Consider the following 14,816-nt stretch of genomic DNA (forward strand, 5'->3'; position numbering starts at 1 on the left):
TGTTTACATCCCTCCGCAAGCGCATGTGAGCTCAGCTTTACAGAAACTCGCTGAGCAGATCACAGACACAGAACAACAACACCTAGACTCTGTTTTAATCATTCTTGGGGACTTTAATAAAGCCAATCTCTCCTGTGAACTGCCAAAATACAGACAGCATGTTACATGTCCCACCAGAGACAGTAATATACTGGATCACTGTTACACCACAATAAAGGATGCATATCACTCTGTTCCACGAGCAGCTTTGGGACGTTCTGATCACTGTCTGGTTCATCTTATACTGACCTACAAGCAGAAACTTAAATCTGCTAAACCTGCAGTAAAGACTGTGAAGAGATGAACCAGCGAAACAGAGCAGGATTTACAATCTTGTTTTGACATCACTGACTGGAGTGTTTTTGAAGCTGCTACCACCGATCTGGACGAACTCACAGAGACTGTAACATCCTATATTAGTTTCTGTGAGGATATATGCATTCCTACCAGGACTTATTTAACATTCAACAATGATAAGCCATGGTTTACATTAAAACTCAGACACCTTCGTCAGGCCAAAGAGGATGCCTACAGAAATGGGGACAGGGTCTTTTACAATCAGGCCAGGAACACACTGAACAAAGAGATTAGAGCGGCTAAAAAGACCTACGCTAAAAAGTTGGAAGACCAATTTACTTCCAACGACTCTACTTCAGTTTGGAGAGGACTGAGAGCCATCACAAACTACAAGACACCATCCCCTTGCACTGAGGCTAATCAACGACTTGCTAACGACCTGAATGAGTTTTATTGTAGATTTGAAACCCCCAACACCCACTCTGACCATCTCCCTACACAACCATTAACACTCCTGCAATCCCCCTCTCCATACCTCCTGCTCTTCAAATCTGTGAAGATGATGTGCGCCAGGTCTTCAAGAAAAACAAAAGAAGAAAAGCACCAGGCCCAGATGGCGTTACACCAGCCTGTCTGAAAATCTGTGCTGACCAGCTGGCCCCCATCTTTTCACAGATCTTCAACAGATCTCTGGAGTTGTGTGAAGTGCCTTCCTGCTTCAAACGCTCCACCATAATCCCCATTCCAAAGAAACCCAAGATAACAGGACTTAACGACTACAGACCTGTGGCTCTAACGTCTGTCGTCATGAAGTCGTTTGAAAAACTGGTTCTGGCTTATCTGAAGGACATCACTGGACCCCCTGCAGTTTGCGTACCGAGCAAACAGGTGCGTGGATGATGCAATCAACATGGCATTGCACTTCATCCTGCAACATCTGGACAAAACAGGGACTTATGTGAGGATCCTGTTTGTGGACTTTAGTTCGGCTTTCAACACCATCATCCCAACAACCCTCCAGACCAAACTGACCCAGCTCTCTGTTCCTAGCTCTATCTGTCAGTGGATCACTAGCTTTCTGACAGATAGGCAACAGTTAGTGAGACTGGGGAAATTCATGTCAAACAGCTGCTCCACCAACACTGGTGCCCCTCAGGGATGTGTTCTCTCCCCTCTGCTCTTCTCCCTGTACACCAACGACTGCACCTCTAAAGACCCCTTTGTCAAGCTCCTGAAGATTGCAGACGACACTACAGTCATCGGCCTCATCCAGGACGGTGACGAGTCTGCTTACAGACAGGAGGTTGAGCAGCTGGCTGTCTGGTGCAGTCTTAACAACCTGGAGCTGAACACGCTCAAAACAGTGGAGATGACTGTGGACTTTAGGAGAAACCCCCCTGCACTTTCCCCACTCACCATCATGAACAGCACTGTGGCTGCAGTGGAGTCATTCAGATTCCTGGGAACCACCATCTCTCAGGACCTGAAGTGGGACAATCACATTGGCTCCATTGTGAAAAAAGCCCAACAAAGGTTGTACTTCCTTCGCCAGCTGAGGAAGTTTAACCTGCCACAGGAGCTGCTGAAACAGTTCTACTCAGCCGTCATTGAGTCAGTCCTGTGTACTTCAATTACTGTCTGGTTTGGTTCAGCTACAAAATCAGATATCAGAAGACTACAGAGAACTGTTCGGACTGCTGAAAGGATTATTGGTGCTCCCCTGCCCACCCTCCAAGAACTGTACACATCCAGAGTGAGGAAAAGGACTCAGAAAATCACTCTGGATCCCTCACATCCAAGTCACCCCATCTTTGAACTTTTGCCATCTGGCCGGCGCCTCAGAGCCGCAAATACAAGAACAGCAAGGCACAAGAATAGTTTCTTCCCCCAGGCAATCTACCTCATGAACAGTTAAATGTTTCCCACTTAAACTTAAGCTTATGCAAAAAATGTGCAATATCCTTATATTTATTTGTTACCCCTCCATCCTAGAACATTCCTGCATCTCACTCAATCCTATTCCATTATCATTTATAGCACAATTGTTTATACACTTATTTATTTGCCAATTTGTAATTCTCCTGTAAATTTTTTTTTTTTTTTTTTTTTTGTCTGTGTGTTGTTGTCTCTGTTTACTGGAAGTTTATGTCACTAAAACAAATTCCTTGTATGCGCAAGCATACTTGGCAATAAAGCTCTTTCTGATTCTGATTCTGATTGTTTTTTGCAAAAGTATTCCTTGGTACTTCAAGGAATTGCACAGTACTGTCATTCATACCATGGTATTTTATGGAAGGCAGAACATGAACAAGTCTTTGAACATGCATGCATGTTGGTGTAAATGAAATAATACCGTTTAAATGTTTTGGTAATAGTAAAGACTTACACATTGTTAAAAAAAAAAAGTCCTATTTGGCTGCTAATTTAACAATCAAAGTATCTTAAGATTGGTTGAGCACTAGATCAGCCTATCAGAATGATTCCTGAAGGATCATGTGATCCTGAAAACTGGAGTAACGATGCTGAAGATTCCGCTTTTCCATCATATGAATAAATGTAATTTTAAATTAAATTAAAATAAAACGGTTGTTTTAAATTGTTATATTATTTCACAATATTACTGTCTTCACTGTAGTTTTGATAAAATAAATATAGTCTTGGTGAGCAATACATTTCTTTCACAAAAAATAAAAAATCATGCTGACACCAAAGTTTTGAACACTAGTGTACTCACACACACATACACACACCCACACACACACACACGCACACACACACACACACACACACACACACACCTGAAAGACAGTAAGCAGGGCCTGAGGAAAGTTGTCAAAAGTGCTTCGTTTGGTAACAGTCTCGTCAAAGTTAAACTTTCCGCCAAAGAGCTGCATGCCAAGCAAACTGAAGATGATTATGAAGAGGAAGAGCAACAGCAGAAGGGACGCAATGGACTTCATGGAGTTCAAAAGAGATGCCACCAAGTTACTCAGAGATGCCCAGTGACTAGAAAGAGAAAAAAAGACTCAATACGTCGACCAGCACCATGACATTTGAGATACAGTATTAGTCACATATTGATTCTAGTCAACAAAAATGCCTTTATTAACATATTGGCTGTTTACTAGTATTATAAAGCACATATTCTGCATTACCATATTCTACACCTCTAATCCTACCCAATAACTAAACTAAACTATTAATAAGCATTAAATTAGGAGTTTATTGAGGCCCAAATCATAATCAGTGGGAAGAGCTTGGACCTTAAAATAAAGTGTGACCGAAAGTTGTCATACTGTCTTTACAGTGATATGAAAGCAGCGTAAGAAACCAGCTGATCATCTGCACAGTTTCTCACCGTGTGACTTTAAAGATCCTGAGGAGCCGGACGCAGCGAAACACTGAGATGCCGAGAGGAGACATGATCTCAATCTCCACGAGGATCGTCTCCACAATGCCTCCGCAAACTACGAAGCAGTCGAAGCGGTTGAAAAGTGACACAAAGTATGCCTGCAGCCCCAGACTGTACATTTTTATCAGCATCTCGCTTGTGAACAAGGCTAACAACACCTTATTAGCCACACCTGCAGACAAACACAACAAGAACAAATGAGATATACATACACTTACATGTCCACAAACAACAAGTAACTTAGCAAGTACTTGTCAACATATTCTAACTCTACCAGTCTACTAATACTCTATTAACACTCTAATGAGAGTTAGTGGACATTTAGGTGCAACATTACTTATAGTCAACAGAACGTGTTAAAGGAACCATCAGAATAAAGTTTTGTGTCAACATCCAAAGCTGTATAAAGCAAGAAGACTTTCAGTGAGTTCCTCACCCTGGACCTCCGTGAGCCAGTCAGGCTGGTTATAATGTTCAGATGATATTGTGAGTGTATTGAGGAACACCAGCAGAATCACCAGCCAATAGAAGATGGTGGATTTCACCACAGCTCGGCACTTCCGGCGACAAAACCTGTTCCAGCAACGCCAGCGGCTGCAGAGATAGGATGTGATTGGACAGCACTGCGAGCGTTACACACTTTTGCAAAATTCATTTACATGACCACATGTTGTATGCTGTTTAGAGTGTCCATGCATGGGATATGGTCAGAAGACTGCAATGAAATGCAAAGCCCTTCGATTGCATTCATAACAAACACAACGTACACAGCAAACATCAAAGCGCCTCGACAGATTCACTGACACACCGCAGCACATCAACATAAAGAGCTTTAAATGTTCATAACAACATGCACACACACATCGACATGCAGAATGATGAGGTGAAATAACAGCAAACACACACAACTGGAGCTGAATTCAGCTTCGAACACACATTGAGCTACTGACCTGAACTTCGACTTTGTCAATTTCTGACTGAAAAAGTGAAAAATATGGCATCACTTCATGCCACACGATAAGCTGATGAAAAAAACGTCCAGCAAGTGAAAACTAGTTAACATATCGTTATAGATTCAACAGCTGGGAGTTTCTTTGGAGGTTATCGCAGGCACAAAAGGGTGCGGAGAACTTCCCATATAGCTGTATAGAAGGTATAAAAATTGAGTGCTTACCAGATGGGCCCACAGCAGACTTTCTCATCTTCTCCTGGGTTTTCTGTGTTCACAGACTCTGTCTCACTTGTGGGGATACTTGCTGCAGAGACACAGAAAACACATCACTTTGCACAAGAGAGCCTAGCCTACACTACTACAATGCAACGGGAGTGCTTTTTTGCTAACAGAAACTGTAATAAAACACATTAAATTTGTTTGTTGAAAAACGTTCATTTATTGAAAATGCTATAATTACGGTGGCCGAGAGAATTCAACACACTGCAACTTAAGAAAACACATGCAAATTGAAAAAACACCAGCAACTGAAGAAAACATCTTCATCAGTTTGACAACACAAGTGTTGCAAATCATCACAACACATGCATATAACAAAACGTGCTGCAAATCCTCATAAAACATGCATATAACCGAAACGTGCTGCAAATAAGTTAATTTGCATGTGTTTTCTTAAATTGCAGCGCGTTGAGCTCTCTCGGCCACCGTATATAATGCTAAATTGCCCCTGCCTCACCAGCAGTACGAAGAACCATCTTAACTCTAGGCAATGCAAATAAATTCTTCTTTAATCAATCAGAGGGCCCACAAAGAGGCCCCCTCTCTGTTCCTCTCTGGTATCTTCATCTAATTTGCTGAGACCCCTGCATCTTTCAAGAACATCACTGATCAGCAAGCTGGACTGATATTTGTCTTGTCTGATTTGTTTCAAAGTACACTGTTACATATCCTAGCTACATTTCAGCCGTTAAATGATGCTCCCTGGTTATTGCAGTGCATTGTAGAAATGAGTCATTCTGTGTTTTGGAACAATTAAGACATTAGGACGGCTCTACAGTAGAAATCCTTTGCCAGTTCCCTGACATAACATGACTGATTAACAAAGAACAGCAACCAGGAACAGAAGGAGCAGGAAACAGTGAGCAGAGACCGCATATCCACATATTTCTCAGTTTATAACTTAGCATCTCATATAGCCCTTTAAAAAAAAATATATATATATATATATATATATATATATATATATAGTTATAGTCATTGCAATGTTGTTTTAATGGAATATGTTGCTGTGCATATGAAGTGTCTATCACACTCAGACACACAAGCTGTACAAAATTTACCATGAGTCTCAGTGGACTGACTGAACCAGCCCGAATTTCCCGTGTTCTTCCTGTGGGTGAGATCGCCCAGCGTCACCCCTTCAGTTCACAAGCAGGTCACATGCATTCAAATAGAGAGGAGCTATGAGTGTCTACTGCACAAAAATACAGCAGCACTACAATACTACAACACTAGAGATAGAAAGAGAGAGAGAAAACAAGGAAATGAGAGAAACAAGAAGGTAGTTTTGCTGTTCTGACTTAATATTAAGCATTACAAAGCAAAGACTTAACAGAAACCTACAATCACACTTTCACTATAAAGCCAAGCTACACATATTTAGACTAATGTAAAGTACATAATAAAGAGATTGGGCTACAAATTATCATTATCCTTCATTTTGGAATGTAAATTTTTCATTGTGGTGTATATTTTTACCATCAACATAATGTTTTAACTATTGTTATTCTATTGTTATAGTCTATTGTTATACTATTATAGTCTATTGTTATACAATTGTTATACACTACGCAGACTCAAGCTACAAACGAGTCACTACTGTGCAGACTATGGCTCAGAATTAATCACCGCAGCACAGATCAAGCTCGAAACTAATCATGACTGTGCAGACTTGGGGTCCAAACGAATCACCACTGAGAAGACTCTGTCTCCAAACGAATCACCACTGAGTAGACTCTGTCTCCAAACGAAACACCACTGCGCAGACTCTGGCTCCAAACGAATCACCACTGAGCAGACTCTGGCTCCAAACGAATCACCACTGCGCAGACTCAAGCTCCAAACGAATCACCACTGCGCAGACTCTGTCTCCAAACGAATCACCACTGCGCAGACTCAAGCTCCAAACGAATCACCACTGAGTAGACTCTGGCTCCAAACGAATCACCACTGCGCAGACTCAAGCTCCAAACGAATCACCACTGCGCAGACTCAAGCTCCAAACGAGTCACCACTGCGCAGACTCAAGCTCCAAACGAATCACCACTGCGCAGACTCAAGCTCCAAACGAATCACCACTGAGCAGACTCTGGCTCCAAACGAATCACCACTGAGTAGACTCTGTCTCCAAACGAAACACCACTGAGCAGACTCTGGCTCCAAACGAATCACCACTGCGCAGACTCAAGCTCCAAACGAATCACCACTGAGCAGACTCTGGCTCCAAACGAATCACCACTGCACAGACACAAGCTCCAAATGAATCACCACTGCGCAGACTCAAGCTCCAAACGAATCACCACTGCGCAGACTCAAGCTCCAAACGAATCACCACTACGCAGACTCTGGCTCTAAATGAATCACCACTGCGCAGACTCTGGCTCCAAACAAACCACCACTGTGCAGACTCTGGCTCTAAATGAATCACCACTGTGCAGACTCTGGCTCCAAACAAACCACCTCTGCGCAGACTCTGGCTCTAAATGAATCACCACTGCGCAGACTCTGGCTTCAAATGAATCACCACTCCGCAGACTCTGGCTTCAAATGAATCACCACTGCGCAGACTCAAGCTCCAAACGAATCACCACTGCGCAGACTCAAGCTCCAAACGAATCACCACTGCGCAGACTCTGGCTCCAAACAAACCACCACTGCGCAGACTCTGGCTCTAAATGAATCACCACTGCGCAGACTCTGGCTTCAAATGAATCACCACTCCGCAGACTCTGGCTTCAAATGAATCACCACTGCGCAGACTCAAGCTCCAAACGAATCACCACTGCGCAGACTCAAGCTCCAAACGAATCACCACTGCGCAGACTCAAGCTCCAAACGAAACACCACTGCGCAGACTCTGGCTCTAAATGAATCACCACTGCGCAGACTCTGGCTCCAAACAAACCACCACTGCGCAGACTCTGGCTCTACATGAATCACCACTGCGCAGACTCTGGCTTCAAATGAATCACCACTGCGCAGACTCTGGCTTCAAATGAATCACCACTGCGCAGACTCTGGCTTCAAATGAATCACCACTCCGCAGACTCTGGCTTCAAATGAATCACCACTGCGCAGACTCAAGCTCAAAACGAATCACCACTGCGCAGACTCAAGCTCCAAACGAATCACCACTGCGCAGACTCTGGCTGCAAACAAACCACCACTCCGCAGACTCTGGCTTCAAATGAATCACCACTGCGCAGACTCTGGCTTCAAATGAATCACCACTGAGCAGACTCTGGCTTTAAATTAATCACCACTGCACAGACTCTGGCTCTAAACGAATCACCACTGCGCAGACTCAAGCTCCAAATGAATCACCACTGCACAGACTCAGGCTCCAAACGAATCACTACTAAATGTGGATGGAGAGCATTTAAAAACAAAGACTCAGTTTTCAAATTCAAATTCAAAGCCACGATCTGCTTACTGACTCATACTGTGTTTAGACTGAACTACAGCACAGCTTGCATAAAACATGACTGGTTTCATTAACTGCAGGGGTGTCTTCCCTTAAAAATATAATTATAAACCACTCTTTGTATCGTAAATAATATAATGGGACAATACTTATAATAAGTAGTTAAACAATCTAAATGCAAAAAAAGTATTTAAAGTATTTTCTATGAACGATTATAAAGTTACATAGCTTAATAATAATAATAATAATAATAATAATAATAATACAACCCGAATTCCGGAAAAGTTGGGACGTTTTTTAAATTTTAATAAAATGAAAACTAAAAGACTTTCAAATCACATGAGCCAATATTTTATTCACAATAGAACATAGATAACATAGCAAATGTTTAAACTGAGAAAGTTTACAATTTTATGCACAAAATGAGCTCATTTCAATTTTGATTTCTGCTACAGGTCTCAAAATAGTTGGGACGGGGCATGTTTACCATGGTGTAGCATCTCCTTTTCTTTTCAAAACAGTTTGAAGACGTCTGGGCATTGAGGCTATGAGTTGCTGGAGTTTTGCTGTTGGAATTTGGTCCCATTCTTGCCTTATATAGATTTCCAGCTGCTGAAGAGTTTGTGGTCGTCTTTGACGTATTTTTCGTTTAATGATGCGCCAAATGTTCTCTATAGGTGAAAGATCTGGACTGCAGGCAGGCCAGGTTAGCACCCGGACTCTTCTACGACGAAGCCATGCTGTTGTTATAGCTGCAGTATGTGGTTTTGCATTGTCCTGCTGAAATAAACAAGGCCTTCCCTGAAATAGACGTTGTTTGGAGGGAAGCATATGTTGCTCTAAAACCTTTATATACCTTTCAGCATTCACAGAGCCTTCCAAAACATGCAAGCTGCCCATACCGTATGCACTTATGCACCCCCATACCATCAGAGATGCTGGCTTTTGAACTGAATGCTGATAACATGCTGGAAGGTCTCCCTCCTCTTTAGCCCGGAGGACACGGCGTCCGTGATTTCCAACAAGAATGTCAAATTTGGACTCGTCTGACCATAAAACACTATTCCACTTTGAAACAGTCCATTTTAAATGAGCCTTGGCCCACAGGACACGACGGCGTTTCCGGACCATGTTCACATATGGCTTCCTTTTTGCATGATAGAGCTTTAGTTGGCATCTGCTGATGGCACGGCGGATTGTGTTTACCGACAGTGGTTTCTGAAATTATTCCTGGGCCCATTTAGTAATGTCATTGACACAATCATGCCGATGAGTGATGCAGTGTCGTCTGAGAGCACGAAGACCACGGGCATCCAATAAAGGTCTCCGGCCTTGTCCCTTACGCACAGAGATTTCTCCAGTTTCTCTGAATCTTTTGATGATGTTATGCACTGTAGATGATGAGATTTGCAAAGCCTTTGCAATTTGACGTTGAGGAACATTGTTTTTAAAGTTTTCCACAATTTTTTTACGCAGTCTTTCACAGATTGGAGAGCCTCTGCCCATCTTTACTTCTGAGAGACTCTGCTTCTCTAAGACAAAGCTTTTATAGCTAATCATGTTACAGACCTGATATCAATTAACTTAATTAATCACTAGATGTTCTCCCAGCTGAATCTTTTCAAAACTGCTTGCTTTTTTAGCCATTTGTTGCCCCCGTGCCAACTTTTTTGAGACCTGTAGCAGGCATTAAATTTTAAATGAGCTAATTAAGTGGATAAAAGTGTAAAATTTCTCAGTTTAAACATTTGCTACGTTATCTATGTTCTATTGTGAATAAAATATTGGCTCATGTGATTTGAAATTCCTTTAGTTTTCATTTTATTAAAATTTAAAAAACGTCCCAACTTTTCCGGAATTCGGGTTGTACATTTAATTTTATATAGCACCTTTAAAAGTTAATTCTCAAAGTGCTTTTCACTTAAGAGGATACTAAGATTAAATGAGCCCAAAAAGAAGAAAGGTAACAATAAAAACACATCAAAAACAATGTACAGAAAAACAATACCCCATTCCCCAGCATCTTATAAATCTGTATAAGCTACACATTCCAAAAAAGTTGGGACAGGTAGCAATAAAAAAGGCTGAAAAAGTTAAATGTAAATATAAAGAACAGCTGGAGGACCAATTTGCAACTTATTAGGTCAATTGGCAACATAATTGGGTATAAAAAGAGCCTCTCAGAGTGGCAGTGTCTCTCAGAAGTCAAGATGGGCAGAGGATCACCAATTCCCCCAATGCTGTGGCAAGAAATAGTGGAGCAATATCAGAAAGGAGTTTCTCAGAGAAAAATTGCAAAGAGATTGAAGTTATCATCATCTACAGTGCATAATATCATCCAAAGATTCAGAGAATCTAGAACAATCCCTGTGCGTAAGGGTCAAGGCCGGAAAACCATGCTGGTTGCCTGTGATCTTCGGGCCCTAAGATGGCACTGCATCACATACAGGAATGCTACTGTAATGGAAATCACAACATGGGCGCAGGAATACTTGCAGAAAACATTGTAGATGAACACAATCCACCGTGCCATTCGCAGACAAAAAATAAGCCCTATCTAAACATGATCCAGAAGCGCAGGCATTTCACTGAGTCAAGGCTCATTTAAAAAATGACTGTGGCATAGCGGAAAACTTTTCTGTGGTCAGACAAATCAAAATCTGAAGTTCTTTTTGGAAAACGCCATGTCATCTGGATTAAAGAGGACAAAGATGACCCAAGTTGTTATCAGCACTCAGTTCAGAAGCCTGCATCTCTGATGGTGTTGGGTTGCATGAGTGCGTGTGGCATGGATGCTGAAAGGTACAGTATATCCAAGTTCTAGAACAACATATGATCCCATCCAGACGTCGTCTCTTTCAGGGAAGACTTTGCATTTTCCAACATGACAATGCCAGACCACATACTGCATCAATTACAACATCATGGCTTCATAGAAGAAGGATCCGGATACTGAAATGGCCAGCCTGCAGTCCAGATCTTTCACCCATAGAAAACATTTGGTACATCATTAAGTGGAAGATGCGACAAAGAAGACCTAAGACAGTTGAACAACTAGAAGCCTGTATTGGACAAGAATGGGACAACATTCCTATTCCTAAACTTGAGCAACTTCTTTTCCTCAGTCCCCAGACGTTTGCAGACTGTTATAAAAAGAAGAGGGGATGCCACACAGTGGTAAACATGGCCTTGTCCCAACTTTTTTGAGATGTGTTGATGCCATGAAATTTAAAATCCACTTTCTTTTTCCCCTTAAAATGATACATTTTCTCAGTTTAAACATTTGATATTTCATCTATGTTGTTTTCTGAATAAAATATTGAAATTTGAAGCTTCCACATCATTGCATTCTATTATTATTATATATACAATTTTTTACAGTGTCCCAACTTTTTTGAAATCGGGGTTGTATTATCTGTATAAGTAAGTCAGAGTTTTCAGAGATGATTTAAATGCATTAAAGGTTCTGCATGTCTTTCACTACAACTAACAGGGCGATATGCCTGTGATTATTTTTTTGCCCATTATGATGATAAGTGCAGTGTGTTTGCTGCAGTTGATTATCTCAATAAGAGATATCTTTGGTCCCTGATGAAACAAATGTTGAGGATGTAAAAAAAATTGTAATTATAATATGACTGCATGGTGAACCTATGAACCAAACTCATATTTAAACATGATCTCCATGCTATGTACACATATCTATCCTACCAGGTAAAATTTTGCTGTATTATCTGTGTCCACTTCAAAAAGTGCTCTCAAGAAATCTTGTGTATTGATCCCCCCCACCCCCTACTGTTAGATTAAATTTTTGCCCTTGATTGAGCATATGCATAAACTTGATGAACCACTTACATTTGACTATGATTAAATTTTTCTCATATGTGTGCAAATGGTGGCATGGATTTCAACAAACCTTCAGACAGACAAAAAGAGGAGAAACAAATGAGTCTTGCATTTTTACATACGGCTGCGTTTTGCCTCTTGATCTCCCTCCTCATCATTATCAGGGTCAATGTCCTCAGCTTGTGTGATCCAATCCAGATATCCCTTCAGATCCTCCTCAAGCTGCTGCTTCTCACGCAGTTTCTGGAAATCTCCACGAGCCTTGGCCTTCTCACGCTCCTTAGAGAACTCTCTGTGGTGCACAGATGCAGACAAATTCACACTAGCAATAATGTACTGTAAAGAAGAACTCATGTATAGATATAGACTATGGATTTTTTTGTTTTGATTACGGCACTTTGAAGAGTGCATCTATGAAATTACAGAAATTGAATGTTAACAGCATTTTGATAAAATAACTCACCCACTTAGAACACCCAATACTAGATTGAGGACAAAGAAGGAGCCAAAAATGACCAGACTGACAAAATAGACCCAAGGTAACTCGGAGCCCATAGCATCATTCATCTGAAACACAAGGACACACAGCAACTCTCAGATTAACTCATGTTACCAAGTCTACCCTTACAAACATAAATATGGCAACAAAATCTGGCCAGTGCTGACTATAATCTCAGCTGAAAATCTTTTATGGCATTTTAGCAAATATAATAAATAAAGAAATTTAAAACTAAAGTCTTCCTTTTATGTTAAGATTTACATTTAGATGTAAAATAAGAGAACATGCAAATAAGCAATTGTCCCCACGCAGCGTTGACTAATGAAGTTTCATAGCAAATTATATGTGATGTATAAGTGGTTGTCATGATCCCAGGAAACACAAAACCCAATGCTATATTATTATTTTAACCTTTATTTAGGTTAAAGGCAAGACAATTAAGAACAGGTTCTTATTTTCAATAACAGCCTGGCAGAAGAAATAATATCTTCTGAGAAACATACTGTACAAACATACATTGCAATACATAAAGCACATAAAAAAAGAATAAGACCTCAGTTAAAATATTTACAGGTTGAAGTCAGAGCACTAACTTGTATTTTTTAAATGCACATAATGGAATATTTTTTCTCTAGTTTCAATAGCTTTTGTAGCACTTTCGAATTATTTGGGGCAGCAAATTCAAAAGCACAACTGGCCCAACTGGCCAAGTCTCCTTTTTTACGCTTTTCCCCCGATCGCTCTGATAAATCAGGTCATCAGACGAGTCAGGGAAGACAAGCACAGAGTCCTCCTGGTAGCCCCACTCTGGAGTAGCCAAGTTTGGTCCTCGGAGCTATTCAGGCTTTCAACGAATGCCCTATGGCCAATTCCCCTGAGGCGGGACCTCCTCTCTCAGGCGAACAGGAGAATCTGGCATCCACAGTCAAAACTCTAGGCTCTGCACCTATGGTCCCTCGATTGGAGCATTTAAGTCTCCCCGGGACGTGCTACACACCATTTCTCAGGCGAGAGCTCCGTTTACGAGACGCCTCTACGCCCAGAATAGATCAGTCTTCGTTGACTGGTGTTCAGCATGAAATGAAGACCCTGTTGAGTGTGACGTATCTCTGATACTGTCATTTCTACAGGAGCGTCTGGACAAGGGTCTCACCCCTTCCACGCTCAAGTTGTGCGTAACAGCCATCACAGCATTCCATGCTTCTATCGCTGGCCAATCAGTGGGTCGAAACAGCCTCATCGTGCGTTTCCTGAGAGGTTCTATGCAGTTGAACCCCTCATGTCCTTTCACCTTTCTACAGTCCTCGAAGAACTCAAAGGGCCTCCCTTTGAGCCGCTGCAGTCAGCTGACTTTTGGCCCCTAACGCTCAAAACCGATCTGCTACTTGCGCTAGCATCTGTCAAACGTGTTGGCGATCTGCAGGCCCTCATTTTAAAAATCAGGCATGGCTACGTCCCTAAAGTGCCCTCGACCCCGTTCAGAGCACAGGTCATTACCCTCTCAGCGCTGCCTCCCTTGTCTGACTGGGCTCATATGCACCTGCATAACCTGCATTGCCAGATGCTACGTCACTGACAGTAAACTAACACAACTAACAATGAAAAAACTGACGGGAATATATCCTCAGGATAAAAATTTATAAAATAAGGCACAGGTGGGATTACTTAATGAACTAATTGATAAATAAGGAAACAAACTGGAAACAGGAAAAAAAGAGACAGGAGCTAAATACAGGGACAAGAGAGAACAAACTAAATAGTGACAGAACCAGTTAAAGCTGTTCTCCAACAAATGACCAATTCAATGATCCAGTTAGGGAAAGCCTGGAGTTTTATGATTCACTGAATTATTCACTCAATATGTGCCAAGAAGAAGGAGATTCTCTAAACTACAATGTTCATGACACCGATGGCACTAAAAGTAAGTTACTAAAGTTGAATTTCAGTAATGATAATATTCAATGAAAATCATATATAGGTCATGACTGTTAAGTTATTTTTTTTTACTAAACTTTGGTAACATTGATGCTTTTTGAGCTTTTAAAATTTTTTCTTTGTATGAAATACT

At 41.3% G+C, this 14,816-nt stretch overlaps 1 protein-coding gene across 6 annotated transcripts in view; it reads right to left on the minus strand.

Annotated features, from left to right (window-relative positions):
• Window positions 1-14,816, minus strand: part of cacna1db (calcium channel, voltage-dependent, L type, alpha 1D subunit, b) — an 88,878-nt gene that overhangs the window by 46,009 nt on the left and 28,053 nt on the right. For 3 of the 6 annotated variants that reach the window (XM_059503018.1, XM_059503016.1, XM_059503017.1), the window contains exons 8-15: window positions 12,713-12,816; window positions 12,372-12,541; window positions 6,041-6,118; window positions 4,923-5,004; window positions 4,699-4,725; window positions 4,185-4,342; window positions 3,695-3,920; window positions 3,135-3,342 (exon numbers count right to left, since the gene is read on the minus strand). In XM_059503018.1, the coding sequence (XP_059359001.1) occupies window positions 3,135-3,342; window positions 3,695-3,920; window positions 4,185-4,342; window positions 4,699-4,725; window positions 4,923-5,004; window positions 6,041-6,118; window positions 12,372-12,541; window positions 12,713-12,816 (1,053 nt within the window). The remainder of the gene's footprint in view (window positions 1-3,134; window positions 3,343-3,694; window positions 3,921-4,184; window positions 4,343-4,698; window positions 4,726-4,922; window positions 5,005-6,040; window positions 6,119-12,371; window positions 12,542-12,712; window positions 12,817-14,816) is intronic. The other 3 variants (XM_059503021.1, XM_059503020.1, XM_059503019.1) reach the window with 2 other exon arrangements.

Source organism: Carassius carassius, chromosome 21 (genome assembly GCF_963082965.1).
Source record: "Carassius carassius chromosome 21, fCarCar2.1, whole genome shotgun sequence".
In the NCBI taxonomy this organism is placed as follows: Eukaryota; Metazoa; Chordata; class Actinopteri; order Cypriniformes; family Cyprinidae; genus Carassius; species Carassius carassius.